Source organism: Amblyomma americanum, chromosome 2, assembly GCF_052857255.1.
Source record: "Amblyomma americanum isolate KBUSLIRL-KWMA chromosome 2, ASM5285725v1, whole genome shotgun sequence".
Classification (NCBI taxonomy): Eukaryota; Metazoa; Arthropoda; class Arachnida; order Ixodida; family Ixodidae; genus Amblyomma; species Amblyomma americanum.
Window position 1 is genome coordinate 40,635,902 of NC_135498.1, and position 16,519 is coordinate 40,652,420.

A 16,519-nucleotide genomic window follows, 5' to 3' on the forward strand; every position below is an offset into this window, starting at 1 on the left:
AGCTGTAGCATTTGTTTTCATCCGACTTCCATACTAGCAGTAAGACACGGTATCGGAAAAAAAACTCATAGCAATAAGACTTATGTTTTAAAATATAGGTTTTAGATGGTAACTTTTTGAACTGCTGCACTACTGGTAATGTTCTCGGTTTAACATATGCTGTAGCCTTTGTCACTTGGGACTTGGTTGAAAAAAAAAAGTAACAATTGCACTGAGTGGTTTATTTTCGCCTGACACCTGTCAGCAATTGTGATTTGGGAGGAACAGGCTGCATGATTGGAAATTTGGTCGGTGTGTACAGTGGGCTCTTGATGTTCGATTTCTTCCCATTAACAAAATGCTAGCTGAAGGTCTCGCTCTTTTTCGTTATACTTTGAGGGAATAACATTGTTTCTCAGGGGGGGCTAACAAACCTGCAAAAATTGCCCACCTTGCTAGCTTCTCAGCTTTGGTGTTTCACTACCGATATCATCACATTAAACAGAAAGGGTGTCAAAACAGAGCCCTGCGGCAGGCCCAGTTCAATCGGACGAGGCACAGAGAGATCTCCTAAAAGGGGAGCATGCATTGTGTGCTTGCTCAAAAGCCCTGAACATAGCGCAACAGGCGCCCGCTCACCCATTGCTCCCATCTCCGAGATTAATGGCATGCTTGTCCGATTATCACTTGATTTCGTAAAGTCTGCGTATGGCAACACATGTAATTATGTAGAGTTTCTGCGGGAGACACGTAAGCAAAAGGCCAGCTGCAAGCAGCAAGCCAGCGGGAGCAGCCCCATTGCTGCTTTGCAGAGCTGTCAACAGGTGGCGCAGCCGGTGCTGGGCTCATGGCACATAAGGAACTCTAAAATGGCTCTTATTGATGTGATCAAAATGATTGCTTGGGCAAGTTGGTTTGACAAGCAAAGAAGCAAACATGCAGGGCATTGACTGCGCTCCACTTCCTTTGCCTGCGATGCTTGCCCTGTCCTCTCAACATTGCCAACATGCTAGCAGGTATAAGGACATGCCTGGTGCATAACCTGGTGCACATTCAATGCTTGGATGATCATTTATCATCTGGCACGTATGGTTTTTTTTTTTCATCCCTTTATTTCAACCATTTGTTTCTTGTGATTAAAAGCAAGAAAGCCTGTTGTGGCATTTTATTGTCAGTGATAGAGGCCACGTTCCACAACACAAGCCATAGAGGATGGCAATGTATAGAAATAAACATACGAAAGGAGCTACAAGTGTGTTTGGTGGTCATTTGATGCAGGTTTCTCTAACTCTCCTCAGATAATTCAAGAGAAATGAATACACTGATTGTACATATGTATTTAGTTGAAAGCACTTCTGCAAGTCATGCAGTTGCATGAGATACTGTACTAGTAGTGTTTGCTCTTGGTTTTGCTATGAAGGGTGTCTTGTGGGCTAGTTGGGACTTGGGTACAGAACAACCATGTTGTGGCAAAGTAAAGCACAGGGCTAGTTGCAAAAGCTGTCTTAAAGTGTAAAGCTGCTTCAGAAAAGGCGTTACTGTTGAAGAAGCTGTGTTTTATCTATGTGCATTGCTTTTTTTTTAAGACTAACTCAAAGGCTCGTATTCACTTTCTCTATTGTATTTTTACATATTCGGTTACTGTCATAGCTCTTCAACTAGATTTCAGGCATTAGCATCTAATTGTGAAGGACAGATGCTTGCACAGTGGGTTTATGGTTTATGAGGGCTTAACATCCTAAAGCGACTCAGGCTATGAGGGACGCCGTAGTGAAGGGCTCCGGAAATTGCGACCACCTGGGGTTTGCGGTTCAACGTTTGCAGCAAGGACATGGCTTCTTGAACACAGCTTTTTTTTTGTCACTGCCACATCGCTTGAAATAATGGGTGATTCTCATTTTTTTCTGCTTTCTTTTCACAGCACATCTTCTGCGAAGAGTGTGTGTCGGTGTGGTTCGACAGGGAACGAACTTGCCCTATGTGCCGAGCACAAATTGCTGACGATCCGACGTGGCGTGATGGGTCCACAACATTCCTCATCCAAGTCTTCTAAGTCTTCTGAGCTGGGACCAAACTAAGGCGCTGCTTTCTGTCAGGAGCTGAAAGAAAAACAGAAAAAAAATGGACTGAGCCTGCGTCTACAATGCCTTACCGAAGAAGCCCCACTGTGTGCAACCATTTCCGACTCCAACACGGCTGCTGCATGTTTCTTTTTTGTGCTTCTCTGCATCACCAAGCTTCACTGAGTGACTGAGAAATTCTGGTGAATTGCACCACAAAAAAAAATTTTTTTTGGACGTGTCGTGCAAAAAGCTTCTTCACTTGTCATTTGCACGTGCGTGTGTGTGTGCAATAGTAGTCAAAATGGTGGCAGGGCAAGTGAAGTCTAAAGTCTATTCAATAAAGGAACATAACTTTTTTATGGGTAGGTTCAGTTTTTTGATTACTCGCAATGTGGAAGCAGTGTGTTCTGTGTTATTACCTTTCCAGCACATTTTTGACATTGCAGTCCATGTGCCAGAATGAAGCTGTTGGACAGGATTTATGACTGCATTGAAAACTGCTCAATCAGATCATTTTGTTCGGCTTCCTCTCTCTTCAAAGCATTCAGCTGTATTCTCAGTCTGAAACAAATGAGGAAAGAGAGCACAACATTATCAACAGCATGAATATGTTGCATGTTACTAGCACTGTAAAAAATTGCTGCTACTCTGCATGCTGCTACTCTGCAATGTCTTGCCCCAATTCACAAATCACAAATGGGAACTCTGTTGTAACTGTAATTCAGGAGGACAAGTTCCTGCCAAGGAAGTTGTGATGGCCTTCTCAGTCACCCCTTACACTGGAGTGTTAGTGGCTGCTAAGCTTCGGTAATAGTTTGTTGGCAGCAGTTGCATAATGTGTCTTGGTTTGACCTGTTTTATATATTTGACGCAGCTGATAAAACAGGTCTGTATTTTGCAGTTTAGTACATTCTTGCACCATTTTTTTGGCTTACTTGAGAAAGTTCTCCCATTATGCTGTTGCACGTGGGATGAAACTGCAAGCAGAGTCAAGATAGCGAAATTGTGAGAAGAGAACTAAATAAATTCATGGTAGAATGTAGATTGCCATAGAAGTGCATAACAGTTGAGTTGGCACTTTGTAGCAAAAAAATGCAAAAATACAAAAAAAATACAAAAGTTGCTGCCATACTTCTCATGCCCCATTCCTCATGCTGGCTTCTACCGCTGTTATATCCAGCAATATGTTTCAGTTCATGAAATGCTTTTTATGATCGCTGTTGCACTTTCAAAGCAGCTGAAAGAGCTCGTACGAGGCACTTGGCCAGAGGTTTACAATTTCCAGGTGGTTTTGGTGCTCTTTTGCATTCTATGCAGCACAGATATAGACTCTAGGCTGTTGTCAGGCCAATTAGTAACGTCTGTATATATTCGCCCCTTCCGTCTGCACAGTTGGCTATCTAACTCTCTTTCTACCCTTTGTGCTTTCCCCTGCAGTACAGAGCAGCGGGCCAGAGAAGTGAATCTTGAATCAATCAGGTTAACCACTACGATCTTCTTTGTAATTAAACCTGTCTTCAATGCAGGGTGCAACTAGCATCTCGCATAACCAGCTTAATTTCAATGATGTGGTCAGGTTACCACTCTTCCTTGCCTAAATAAAAAAAGTGGGGATGGAGGGAGCAAGAATGAGCAGGAGAAGGATGCAGTTACTGTTAACTCCGGATTAAAGCTGACTGCCCCATCCATGTAAGCGCCCTGTCCACTTGTCATAGGGAGGGGTCACTGTTTGAGGCCAGTTTCCGGCATGCCACCAAAGATAAGTGAGAACATGCAGGCTGCAAGGTTTTCTCCTTTCCCACGAATTGGACGTGCTTGCTGGGCTGACGTCGGTTTTCCCTAGGCCTACAGAAAGCAAAACGAATTAAAGTTGTTACCGACCTGCAGCGACTAAATGAAGCTAGGCCTTCGGTAGAAGTTCGAGCCAACCCGCGCTGCGTTCGCTACGTTTGAACGGCAGTTTGGGAATAAAAAAAAAATCAATGTAGATTGGTTCAGCTAATCCAGGATATGCAAACCGAAAGATGCCGGCGTTCACTGTGTTCATTGGCGTTGGCGTTGACAATGTTCTAGACGGCGATGGCTTTGAGGAAAGGAAAGGCATATAACTGGCTCCCTGGATATGCGGACGCGCTCATTCATGTTTTGGTGCATGTGGTGGTGGTGAGAGAGTGAGATGTGGCCAGAATGCATCAGCACTGCATGCCACCTCCCAGGGTGATAGGGAGGGCGCGCTGCCTATCCAGTGTGCGGAACGCAATGAAAGCAGGCTTTTGCAGTTGAATGCCAAGCCACGTATATGGAAGCGAGATTGAGGTCTCCACTGAGCCACAGAGCCAGTTTGCTCCTTCCGTGAAAATTAACGTCCCTTGCGAAGTTAATGCCAAAGAACTCTATGAACGCCGTCGGCTCACTTGTTTTGTTTGGTTTTTGAGGAAAGGAAATGGAACAGTAACTGTCTTACATATCTCCCTTGACACAACCACACTGTAAAGGAAGGGATAAAGGAGGGAGGGAAAGAAGAGAGAGAGCGGGGGAACACCTGTGGCTCAGTGCCATAAAGTTTCTTACTATTAACTATAGGGAATGCTAGCTTCCCGCCTATGGTAGTGTGCACGGAGCTTCCTCGAGACCACCTGTACCACCATGGGCGCTCTAAGCATCATGGGGTGGAGAGCTACCGACTGCAGAACTACAACTTTTGGCAAAAAATAATGAAAAAACAAACATTTGATAATTAGGAATGTCCTGTCATTCAATATCCTGTCTATATATTGCATTAAGCAAGCAGAAAAGCATGTAAATGCAAATTTTGCTCAAAATAAGCAATGGCTTGCTCTCCTATTGGCCAAGCATTGCAGACCACAAAAGCGAATATTTCGTGCTTAACAGGCGCATTCTTAAAAAGAATTATGTTTCTGAAAGGTTTTTCCACAACATTTCGGAAAACAAAAATTTTTTATTGGTGTTGTGTGCTGTTGAGTTTTCGCTACTATGGCTTTTGCACACTACTTTTACGCCGAAGTCATCTGCGCGCTCCGCGCGCCATAGATACGGAATGGGACATCTTAGTAACGCCACTCTGTGTTCCTGACAAAAAAACCTACTGTCCCATACCAGGTAGCTCATCGCCCCATGATGCTTTGCGCGCCCATGGAGGTCCAGGCGCTGCGCCGCCAGCTTTCCCTCTAGTTAATAGTAAACTCTATGCTCAGTGCTACTAGTGGCGCATGCGCAGTAGTCACTAGGGAGCGAGAGAGAGAGTCGGCGGCGGCGACCTGCGCCGTGCGTGACGTCACTCGTGCTCCGACATACGCCGGCTCGCGCGAAGCGCGCTATTTACTAGCGTAGAGAAGCTTTTCGCTTCAAAATTGGAGGACGCTTAAGCTTCGCCTTTAAGAGTGGAACGCGACAGCATGTTGCAGCACTGCCAGGGAGTCCATGGAACACCATCCCCCCTTCGGCACGATGCCTTATGCCCGTTTCGCTGTGCTACAAAATGGACGCGCGGAGCGGCAAACCACGTAGTGCAGAGCCCGAGGGGGAGGGAGCGCCGGCTAGCCTCCCTAGCTCTGCGTGTTGGCAGGACTAACCTCCCAGCAGGGCTCAACTCTAGTCGGGCGCAGCCTTCGGCACGCTAGCCTCGCAGCCGGACCCAACTCTACTCGGGCAACGGCGGCGTAATGCCGTCGCGTTCTACATGTAGGGGCAGTGGGGTACATTGCGGGGAGGAGTGCGAGGAGGAGGATTTTTCGCTCACGGCCAACGGCGCCGATACCGGCTTTAATGCAACACGAGCTCCTTAACGCTGTCTCGTTAAAAATGCGAAAACCGTAGTGATGACGAACCTTTCTAGCTCTATCTTCTTCTCAAGAACAAGGGCTTGGAGCTGCTGCTGTTGCATTTCGCGGTCTTTTGCCACTGACTTCAGCAGGTTCCTTGACCCGATGGCCTGCAATGCGGATTGCGTTACGTAACTGCTTCCTTGGTCTGAATTCCTGAGAATGGTAAATGGATATGATTACCTTTAGTTTTTCTTGTTCCACTTCTGCCGCCAGTTTATCGGATATTGCAATGTATTTGTCCACTACACTCTGGAATTCCGTCATCCCTTGTGAAATGAAAGTTTCACAAAGTTATGTTAATGAAAAAATAGCGGAATGGTTAAACTCCTTACTCTCAATAAATTTGTGGCAGCCATCCTTCAGCTCCTGCGTTTGTCTGGTAGCATCTGGATCTGCAATACGAATCTTGTTCAACTCGTCAACGTAAATCCCAGCTCGCAAGAACACCTCGTTCGCCATTTGTAAACAAGCTCGTTTCCACCAGTTTCCACGGCAACAGGACGCGTTGCTTTTGTGCTTTTGCGTCGTTTTGGCAGCTTCGTGTTCTAGAACCGTTTGGGCTACAACTCAGAATAATTATTCATCTTCTAGTGATGTTTTTAATAAAGCCTTGGCACTATATTTATCTACTTTCTGTATCTTGGTCGCAGGCTGGCAAGTTTTTGAGTTTAGAATCCGGCAACCGTGTGGTTGCATCATGGCAAAAAGTTCAAGGATATGTAATCGGGTGTAACGGTATACTCTGGCTCTGGGTCGGATGAAAGATAAAAATGGCATTGCTAGGAGCGGTCTACGTGTTTACTGCTAGCGATCTGCGACCAAAGCGAAAAGATAGTTTCACCCGCGCAGAAAAAAGCGCATTGGTCTGTGGTTGCGGTGCGGTTACGAAGCGCAAATGCTTTTGGAGAGCGGCTAAAAACCACCGCCAGTAACCTCGAGCACGACCGAAGCAAGGGTGGCAAGGGCGACCGAAGTAATAAAGCCGGTCGGGACCTCGAGTGACCCCCCAGAGAGCACAGTGTTGCTTGGATATTTGCACTTCAGCCGCTTCAGCTGGGTTGAATCCCTTACCTTCCCTAGTTCGGATCGTCCCTATGTGGCGGCTCACGTGCCTGTTCCCGCATTCACGGCGCTGCCGTGCTCCGCTTAATCATGCGCGACCACAAGCGTCATGGACGGCATTCCCGGAAATTCTGCTGCAGCTTCACCACATAAAGATACGTATAATTTTCCGCTCTGTCCAATGCGGTACGCTTCTTATGATACTGATAAGAATTTTCATTTGAAACAAAAGCATCCTAACTAGTGTGTGCCCTTTGTGCGAAATGCTGCAACGCCGTTTGCATGTGACGCTCGTGCCAATGCAAGTTTTTCTAATCGTTCCCTTTTGATGTAGCACTGCCAGTGCCTGCACGGTTTTGTGCCGAGGTACAGCACGCACAAGTTCAGCACGACTGAAGGTGAACACTGCACGACGCATGTCAGCGCGGTCTGTGTGTCCCCTCTCGTTTCCGTCCTGAAACGCTGTTGGAAAATTCTGAATGCCAACTCGCCCAATCTGCAGTTATTCAGCATTAGCTGTGCATGGAAGGTTATTGTCCTTTGTTTGCGGCGCGTACTGTGTTAACTGCATCCACTCCTTTGTGCCTTTTTTCCCCCTGCATGCAGGACGTTGTGAAATCTCGTATGTTGCCTTTGAAGGCATATTACCCACTGAACACTGTGTCATCTTTCAGATGACTAGAAGTAATCTTAGCAAGATGTCCAACCCGTCTTGAAGATGTCCTAAGTGAATCTGCAAACAGTTTATAAACGTTTGGAAAATGTCTTGGCAAGACATCTAACAAATGGCTTGCAAAATGTTTCCAGGTACCTTTCAGATGTTCTGTAAATGTCCTCTAGCTCAGCTAATGCTCCACCTATTTGAGCTACAAGATGTCTTTAGAATACGTTTCGTAACTGACCCAAGATAACTTCTAGACACCCACAAAAGTTCGTCAGACATATTTTAATCATCTAGATAAACCGTCTTATAGACATGTCAGCTGGCCTCTGAGGCAGTTACTAAACTTTTGTAAAATGTCTTGATATATTGTCGTCTGCTTCCAAAAATTTTTAGACATCTTGATACATCTTGTACTTATCTTCTATCTCAGCTAGGGCTCCCACAAGATATGTAGTCTCAACTGGCTAAGATTTTTTATGTACTGCTTAATAAAGGCCACCACAGTCACCCGTTAAAGCACACAAAACATCAAAGAATACAAACCCTACAGTGCTCACCTTATACTACCAGGAAACCTTAGCTGATCATCCTTATATACCCCACTCCAATGCACTCTGCAGTGTGCATGGGTAGATCTTCCGATCTACAAATTTACTGAAGATATTTTCGTGTTTGTTAATTTATTCTTGGTGCATTAAATTTAGTCTGGTTTAAATGCAGCGTTCTGTTAGTTGCAAGCAGTGATGGCGGTAACGCGTTACAAGTAACGGCGTTACCGGTAGTGCATTACTTTTTCCGGTAACTTAGTAACGTACTCGTTACCAATTCAGAACTGTAACGGGTAACATACTTACGTTAACATTTTTCGGTAACGTGAGGTGTCATGTTACTAGTTACTTTTTGTTCTAATTCTCACCTACTCCGTTCCCTTTTTCTAAATAAAAAGTGCATAACAGTTTAAGTGATGTTGCAAATAAACAAACAGGTGCTGTCGACGACCTTTGTTGCGGCTCACATGCATGCCAGAAGACACCTGCCCTTCGCGATGCACCCAACTAAAAAAAAAAAGACAGAATAGCCATAAAGCACGAAACACGTGCACGAACACGCATTCACACACTCGCCTTCGTCTAGCTCCCCTTCCCAAAAAACTCACACACACAATTCTGTAAAGAGTGGAAGCATGCCGAGCATTCTGGAACATCACATTTTTCAGAATTACCTTAAATTTTTTTAGAGTTCAGCGATGTTTTCTTTGTGAAGTTAGAATTGAGGATGAAGTGTCATTTTGTGTTTAATGTCACATTCAGAAAATGGCTTCACCATGTGCCACAGAGTTAGAAGCCATCACATGTAACTCTACAGGCAACTTTAGGCCACTATATCATTGCCAAGCTCCTGCACAGTTGTGCAACGTATTCTCACTAAATCAGGATTTCGCGTAAAATCTTTTTTTGGGCTAGTATTTCGATGTGAAATGTGAGCTTTATAAATTGTTATCATAAGTTCTTAAGGTGAAGGTTAATTAAAATTAATGGCCAAGAAGTAACGGCAAAGTAACGTGTGGTACTTTTTTTCAGTAACGGTATCTATAACGCGTTACCTTTTTTTGTAGGTAACGTAGGGCGGTAACGCATTCCTTTTTTTTTAGCGTAACGAGTAATGTATTTAGTTACTTTTTTTTCGGTAACACCTACAACACTGGTTGCAAGTCTTGATTCATACCACAGAAGAAAAATAAACTCAGAAATGAAAGCTAATTTATGGGCACACACATGCATTCTACATAAAAAAGGTCAAGCAGAAACGTCTTGTAGACATCTGTGAAAGATGTCTCAACCTTTACTGAAACATCACTATTAGATTTTGGAGTCTTTAAGACGCACCGTGCTTAGTGAGTGGCCAGGCAGTATATTTCCGGGGACAGCTCAAAATGAGTTCTTGAGACTTCTGATTGCCATACATGTTTCCTATTGTAGACTGTCACTCAAGCCAGTGTACACCTCTAGAATTTGTCTTTGAGAGATCTACAAGAAGTCTTGCAAAAAGTCGTGTAGATCAAAAAAAGTGGGAGCATTAGCTGAGCTATAAGGTGTCTACAGAGTGTTTCAAAATGCCTAGAATCGCCTTGTAATCATCTGCAAGATGTCTTCGTCAGGACGTCTAAGAAATATCCGATACCTCTCTCAGAGGCCAGTTGAGATGCCTTATTAAGATTGTTTGTTCGTCTTGGAAAAATGCATTATATCTGTTTATTAGATGGATTGGGGCTCAGTGGGCAGGGAGTTGTCACACATGTGCCTCAGGAATCAGAATAGCATGTCCGGGGGAATAAAATATTCCTGCCATATGCAGTCATGCATGCGTGTACGTGTTGGCAAGATATGAATTGAACTCTTTTCTATTGTCATGTTTCTGATGGCCACGTGTCTCTCTAGGTGTTTCCTATTGAAACGTAAATATTGCACTTAAGCTATATATAAGTCAAGCCGTAAAAGGTCTGGTGAGGAAGCCCTCCAAGCTTCTGAAGCAGAATGCCTTGAAGACAACTTGCTTAAGCGGATTAGTAAGCGTCTTGCGTAGCTGCTGAAAGCAAAAAAATTCTTTCTAAGACAGCTTATGGACATCTTGGCTAAATATCTTCTAGACAAGTATCAAACAGCTTCTTGTAGATATCTTTTATAGTCCAAGATGTCTATGATCATTACAGACATTTCAAGACAACTACAAGATATTCTGCGCTCAGTGGGTTACAGTGCCCCACATCAGCCATGTGGCATGTTGCACTCTTCCTTCTCACTTGACCTCTCATAACTTTTTAACTGGTCTCGCCATTATCTTGCATTGCCGACTATTCCCATGACACCACACACCTGTCAACCAGTAGCATGCTTGTTAAGCACCTACTCCTCGTTTTATTGGTTGCGAGGGTTGTGTTTACTTGCACAAAGTGGAATAAGCGGTAATAAACTAAATCAATTATGAAAAGAGTACATTACAATGTTTGTGACAAGCAGGCACAGGATGCATGCATGCTTGTGCTTCCCACCTTTGAACAACTACATCCACTGTCCCCTTGACTGTTTTGAACAGGAATCTGTTCAGTGCTGAAATCTAATGAAAAGAAAGTATTAAGGCGAAAGCGCTTAATGGCTCATTCTCCCGTCGGTCCAGCGTCCGTTACATCCAGCAACTCGATAAGAAAAAATCTTTGTGCATGATGGGATTCGAACCACCATCCTTCCGTTTTGCAGCCGAGCATGCTAACAACTACGGTACTTCCTGCCAATGCATATGTAGTTCTCCTTGTCCAGGGTGCTGGAGAGTGTTTGCGGAAAGGCGTCGAATCAGACGGATGCCTCCCAAACGGCCTCCAGTGTCTCCAGCATTTAAGATTCTCAAACTCAATGTTGTGTACTTAACATCTTAACCACACATCAGTGACACAAGCATCAACACCGCTCTAAAGGCTTTCACCTCACCGCACTTTAGGTGAACAAAGTGCCCCTCTGAATTTTTTTTCCTAGTTCGTGCCCTTCAGAATGCACGAAAGGCCGTGAAGTATTCATTATGTACTTACAGTATGCAAATGTGCAGTCCAACAGCTAGCTGATGATCGAGACGGAAGGAATGAAACATTCTCGGTAAGAAATATCCTGCCGTTCTTTCATGCCGTGCATTTCTGTTGCAGCTGTCATCCTTATTTTCCTCAGAACTGCAGTGTGTGAGCAGGTATAAAATAGAAATAAATCCATAGGGATAGAAATATATCTTGATGTGTGTATGTTCGTTACAGCTGGCAAAACAAAATAATACATCTAAGTAATAGTGCCTTGCCTGCAAGAAATGTGTTCAGTATATGAAGTGTCGGTAAACAAAATATTTAGATCTGCAAAATTGTTGCATAGCGATGAAGTGGCTAAGCATAGAAGCATACCTTGCCATTCCTTTAAACGGCATACTAGATTGGGTTACTGCTGCTATGGGCTGTTTACAGTGTTTTGTGCCTGCCACAACAGCTATCTCAGTGCCCACTGAACATCATGGTCATTCAAATTTAAGTCGTGCTTGACGTGTTTATGCTACACGGTGACACTTGCTTATAATATGGTTCTATTGCAGAAATGAGATTGATGGAATATAGACTGAAAAGAAAGTCTTGGTGAAATAGTTTATAATGATATGGGACGTCTAAATGGCAGGATGAGGCTTGGGCATCGATAGCAGAGTCTTCGCACTGTCCGGTATTCATCGAACAGTGGAAGAAGTAAGGAAGAAGTGGGCAGGCGAAATGCTGAGCAATACAGGTAAGATGTGTATCGATTTTTTTATTAGTTTTAATGTGGCCTCGTGATGTCTGCTCTCTCACTCTTACCCATTCTCACTATCCCCTTTATCACGGTTTCGCCTCCCTATCTTCTCCCCTACCCCTTTTATTTCCATTGGCCGCAGATTAGGTTCTTAAGATAGTTGGTGCGGCCTACGTCCATTGTTCTTGTTTGTTTTATTTTTATTGCAATAAATGGAGCGAGCCTAGTTCCGTCCAGACAGTACTGCTGCTGGAGTTTTGCCAAAAGGCGGCATCTACTGGCACTGAAATTCTGTTTATACCAGTACTTACATTCTATATATACATTCTGAAATTCAATCCATGACAGTCACTGTTCCATGGATGGAACTCTACAGTTGTTCCACATGGGCAGAACTCTAGCCACAGCCTTTAATAAAAGCATTACACACTCTCTGTTGCATGGGTGTGTACTTGCCTCACAGCTGCATGTGGATCGTGAGCGACTATTATTTACGTGCAGATGTCTTGCAGATTTTTACTTTTTCTGGCTTTCAAAGCTCGCTTATGATTTGGGCCAACCAGTATGCTCGAGTTGGGATGCAATATGGTTATCAGTATGCAAGCTAAATAGTATGTAGAGCCTTTGCCAAAAGTCAGCAACCCTCGAGGTTTGCTTTGTCAGTCATATTTTGAGCTTTTAGCCCCCTATTTGCAGCAGTGTGAACGAGGTGACCTCTTACCTTCAAGAGATTGGGAACACAGACGATGCAAAACAAGCCACACTGCATGGCCCAGAGGAAACCTGGTGGGCTGTATATTATTGGCAAAGACTATGTTTGTAAAGTGTCACTTTGGTCACAGCACGCATGTCCCCGACTCAAAAGTGCAAGGCAGTCTACCAATGTATTTTCCCTTATTCATGCCTTGATGTTGCATCTGTGGTGCTTATAGAGAAGCAAAATATTGCAAGGAGAGTTCAAGAAAGTTTCTGCTAAAAAACTCATATGAGCATGCAAAATGATTTCAACTGAGATTTGACATTTTTACATTAGTTCCTGAACTGATAGGTCAATTTTTCGAAATATAGGCTACAACAAAGGCCACTTTTACAACCTATTTAACATTGAATCTATTATTTCGTTCTTGAAAGAGTTTGTTCAAAGTTAACATAGATATATCAGCTTTTGAAGGCACCCTTACAGACAGCTCACAATTCAGGAACATGAGCTTGTATTAGGAGTGCCTGTTAAAGAGTGTTTGCTTTAAAGCTCATAGAATTGAAACTTCAGGTCTTCCTATTATTCCACTTATTCCTAGACTGGACTCCTGGACTCTTACCAGTCCTGGATTGCAGGAAGAGTCCAGGAACAGTCCTGAACTCTTACAGCTTTGAAGCTTGCCTGTATTCTGTTTTGTATTTTCGTGTATGAACACAGGAGCTATCAAAAATGGCAAGGATTTGATTTCGTTGGGCATAGGAATAGGAAGGAGGCTAAGTATTAACGATTCGCAAGAGTGAATTCAAAGCTTGACTTGGAATGTTTGATGTAAAAAGTGCGATATGGAACACTAAATGGTACTGCCATCATTGTTGTGTGAATGTCTGGTTATGAAAGCCAATTATCTGGTGGCAAACAGCGTCTCACTACCCAGTATTTTTTATATTGTTCATTTAGTCTTTTTGCATTCTTTATATTCTTGAATTTTTCTGTTTATGAAATGATCCATAAATTATGGTATTTTATGCATTTTAACCTCTAACATAGCAACAAAACATTTTACTTGTTTAACTCCCACACAGTGCACCACGTAATGCATCCTTTTACTTTTGTTCACTTTTTTTTTATGCTTAGACTAATTTTATTGGCCTATGAAGTGACTGTCTTGCATATCAGGTTAATAAGGTAGCCCCTTTAAATATGCACACATTCTACCTTCACACAGTTAAATTTGTAGGTTGTGCTAAACGAGAATCCCGGTTGGCCACAGTTAAAGGTGTCCCCTGAGGTTATTATCAAAGTGATCATTTTTGTTTACTTTCGTTTGATCTCGGTGCCCTACAGGAGAGGTATTTGATGATTAAGCAAGCATTTTATAAAGCGGATGAACGGAAACAAAAATACTTATTTTTCTGGCATGAAATTTGTTGAAATAGTTTATGCATTCATTTTTTCTTTTTCTTTTAAGAATCAGTGATCTGGGGCACGAACAAGAGAGGCCAATGATTCTAAATTGTCTTCCAATAGAATCGGTTCTGGTGTCTACCTGACTGAAGAGTTTATTTTGTGTAAAGATGGTTTTATACTCCTGTCACACGGTCATTTCGAAGACCCTCGAACGGATAGTCTCAACTCAAAGACAAATTTAGTGCTGCTACACAGGTGGCTCCAATGGCCATTGAGTCAATCATGTATAGAGTCAGTGGAGCAGTGCAGGACTCTGTCGACGTCTCGAGGGCCTTCGAACGGCAGCTGCGTACACTCTTCGATGTGGAGTACATGCAGCAGCGCGTTGGGGAATAAAATCAGCTCAATTTCATCACTGAAAAAATGTGGAGCTTTAAATATTACACAACTTATTTTGCAGAAAAGAAAGTCTGGGCGACAAAATGCTGCAGCAAGTATAATGCCATTGTATCCGGCGATACAAAAACAACCATTGCAAGTGTCCTCAAAGGGGGATGAATGCTACTACAGCTTCTCGAAGAGAACAAAGTTCATTTCAAGAGTGATTATTGTTATTGTAACAAATAAACATTTGTTTTTAACCTTTTCAGGTTAACCTTGTTGGCTGATTGCTAGCGTGCCTGCAATATTATTGGTGGTGACGGTAGCGCCACAACACTTTCGTGTGAGATGATGGAATCTCTCGATGGTGATCAAGTTTGCCATGGCACAATTTCTTCGACTTCAATTGCAGCTGAGAATCTCGAAGCCTCTCGACTCAATAGCCTTTGAAAGTGGCCATGTTACGGACACTATTACAGTTGTTGTGTGACAATGATGGAAATAAGAGTTGCAGTATAATAGCACCACATGTTTGATTTTCAGCAAGTTTGAGTTGTTCTGACCAGAGCTTTATTAGTGTTGGCTGACATTTGGATTACTGTCGTTGGTGGTTGTAGTTGACTTGGAAAACTTGTAGTCACAGTGTAAACTTGGAACTGTCAAAAGTCATTTTTATGCCTGCCATGTGTAGAAATGAAAACATTTCTGCAATGCACTAGCATTAGACGAGTGGTGCCGAGTTGGCATAATGTTTATTCAAATAACTCATTTTTTCCGCTATAAATGAACGGAAATTTGTGGAGTGCATTCATTATGCATGATAATCTATTGGCAAAACATTATTTTGATCATAAAGGTAGCAGGTACATCCGATCATTACGCGAGTTAATGTGGTAGTTGCCATGGTCTCATATATTTTGGATTGCTTGTAATTTCTATTTTATTTGGTATTGCACATTGCAAAGCAAATAAATGACATAATTGCAGTTAACTTGATGCAAATTTCTTGAAGCAAGAAAGTGACTGACAGCTGCAGCCCTGGGTTAAATGAACCTCGGGTAGCCGAAATTATTTAGGAGCCCTCCACTAGGACATCTATCCATGTGTAGCATTGGGACATTAAAACCTCTATACCATGCCATGCCATGCTATACCGTACTATGCAATACCAAACTGTAAAGTTCCAGTTATTTTTGTGCACCAACTTTCATCTTTTTTTGGTATTTTCATCACCTATTGTGGAGTTGCTATCATTTTGTAAACAGCGTTTTCATATTTTTTGTTTCTGGCATTTATTTAAACAAAAAAAGCCGGTCTAAATCGTGATTCTGCATCTGTAAGCCACTGGACTTAGCTTGTTCTTTTATGTGCCACAAATTTTAATCATGCTGGCACAACAGTTGCCTAGCTGGTGCATTTGTGCAATTCTCTATTATACAGTAGAACTGTCTTGGACATAAACCTGTTTTGTGCTATCAGGCTTATTCATGTTTTATTGTTATGCGGTGCTCAGGGAAGACTCTAAAGGGTGCTCTTAGCTTTGCAGTCTGCTAAGATGCACCACTGTTTGCATTGCTGTGCTGTACTTTTATCACAGGTCAGCTCAGGCAAGTGACAAATAGTGCCCAAGAAGCCAGTAGGAACTTAAGTATGTCAGCCATCTGTTCAGCATACATATGTCCCTCTGTTGACTGCTTGTTGGCTTGACATGCATCTATGACGATATGGATTGCGGACGCTGAATGCAGTGCTACGCATTGCCATAACCCCACCCCTCTCGAAATCCACATAACCCCCCCCCCCCCGCTTTTTTACCTTTTTTATTCCAGGGTACTCGTATCTGCACTTTGCGTTGTCTATCTGTGCATGCACGCCACATACTTGTGTTTTATTTATGCTCCACTATTTATTTTGGGTCATTTTATGCTTAGTTAAAATGCATACTCAACTTATAACCTGGGTTTAAAATAAATGGTTGTATTAAAAATGTTCTGCACTCCACTCTTATTTGCCTTCTTATAATCTGAGTTGCAGTGGCATTTACGCGAATATAACGCGTTTTTTTCCTCACTTGATCACTTTCACAATGCACCTTGCGTTATATTGAG

The 16,519-nt window shown here is 43.0% G+C and overlaps 2 protein-coding genes and 1 long non-coding RNA gene across 6 annotated transcripts in view; 2 read left to right on the forward strand and 1 right to left on the reverse strand.

Moving 5' to 3' along the window:
• Positions 1–2,439, forward strand: part of LOC144121072 (E3 ubiquitin-protein ligase RNFT2) — a 37,620-nt gene extending 35,181 nt beyond the window's left edge. For both annotated transcript variants that reach the window (XM_077654014.1, XM_077654015.1), the window contains exon 11: positions 1,901–2,439. In XM_077654014.1, the coding sequence (XP_077510140.1) occupies positions 1,901–2,032 (132 nt within the window). In that variant the 3' untranslated portion in view covers positions 2,033–2,439. The remainder of the gene's footprint in view (positions 1–1,900) is intronic.
• Positions 1,941–6,384, reverse strand: IFT20 (intraflagellar transport 20). 2 transcript variants are annotated; one of them, XM_077654016.1, is made up of 5 exons: positions 6,220–6,382; positions 6,068–6,153; positions 5,891–5,994; positions 2,462–2,603; positions 1,941–2,078 (listed from the first exon to the last, which is right to left on the reverse strand). In XM_077654016.1, the coding sequence occupies exons 1-4, from the start codon at positions 6,344–6,346 to the stop codon at positions 2,522–2,524; spliced, it is 399 nt and encodes a 132-aa protein (XP_077510142.1). In that variant the 5' UTR covers positions 6,347–6,382; the 3' UTR covers positions 1,941–2,078; positions 2,462–2,521. The 2 variants fall into 2 exon arrangements, with proteins under 2 accessions (XP_077510142.1, XP_077510143.1); XM_077654017.1 differs by lacking the exon at positions 2,462–2,603 and having other exon boundaries at positions 1,943–2,078; positions 6,220–6,384.
• Positions 6,385–6,562: 178 nt separating this feature from the next.
• LOC144121074 (uncharacterized) lies at positions 6,563–14,679 on the forward strand. 2 transcript variants are annotated; one of them, XR_013312519.1, is made up of 2 exons: positions 6,563–11,920; positions 14,491–14,679. It is a non-coding gene; the product is annotated as an uncharacterized LOC144121074 (long non-coding RNA). The 2 variants fall into 2 exon arrangements; XR_013312518.1 differs by having other exon boundaries at positions 6,959–11,920; positions 14,092–14,679.
• The last annotated feature ends 1,840 nt before the right edge of the window (positions 14,680–16,519 follow it).

Excerpts from the sequence above, each read along its gene's own strand:
- IFT20 (XM_077654016.1), bottom strand. The coding sequence starts at position 6,346 with ATGGCGAACGAGGTGTTCTTGCGAGCTGGGATTTACGTTGACGAGTTG. Across the intron at positions 5,995-6,067 it reads TGGAACAAGAAAAACTAAAG|GCCATCGGGTCAAGGAACCT; the intron begins GTAATCATATCC and ends TCCGCATTGCAG. Across the intron at positions 2,604-5,890 it reads AAGAAGATAGAGCTAGAAAG|ACTGAGAATACAGCTGAATG; the intron begins GTTCGTCATCAC and ends CATTTGTTTCAG.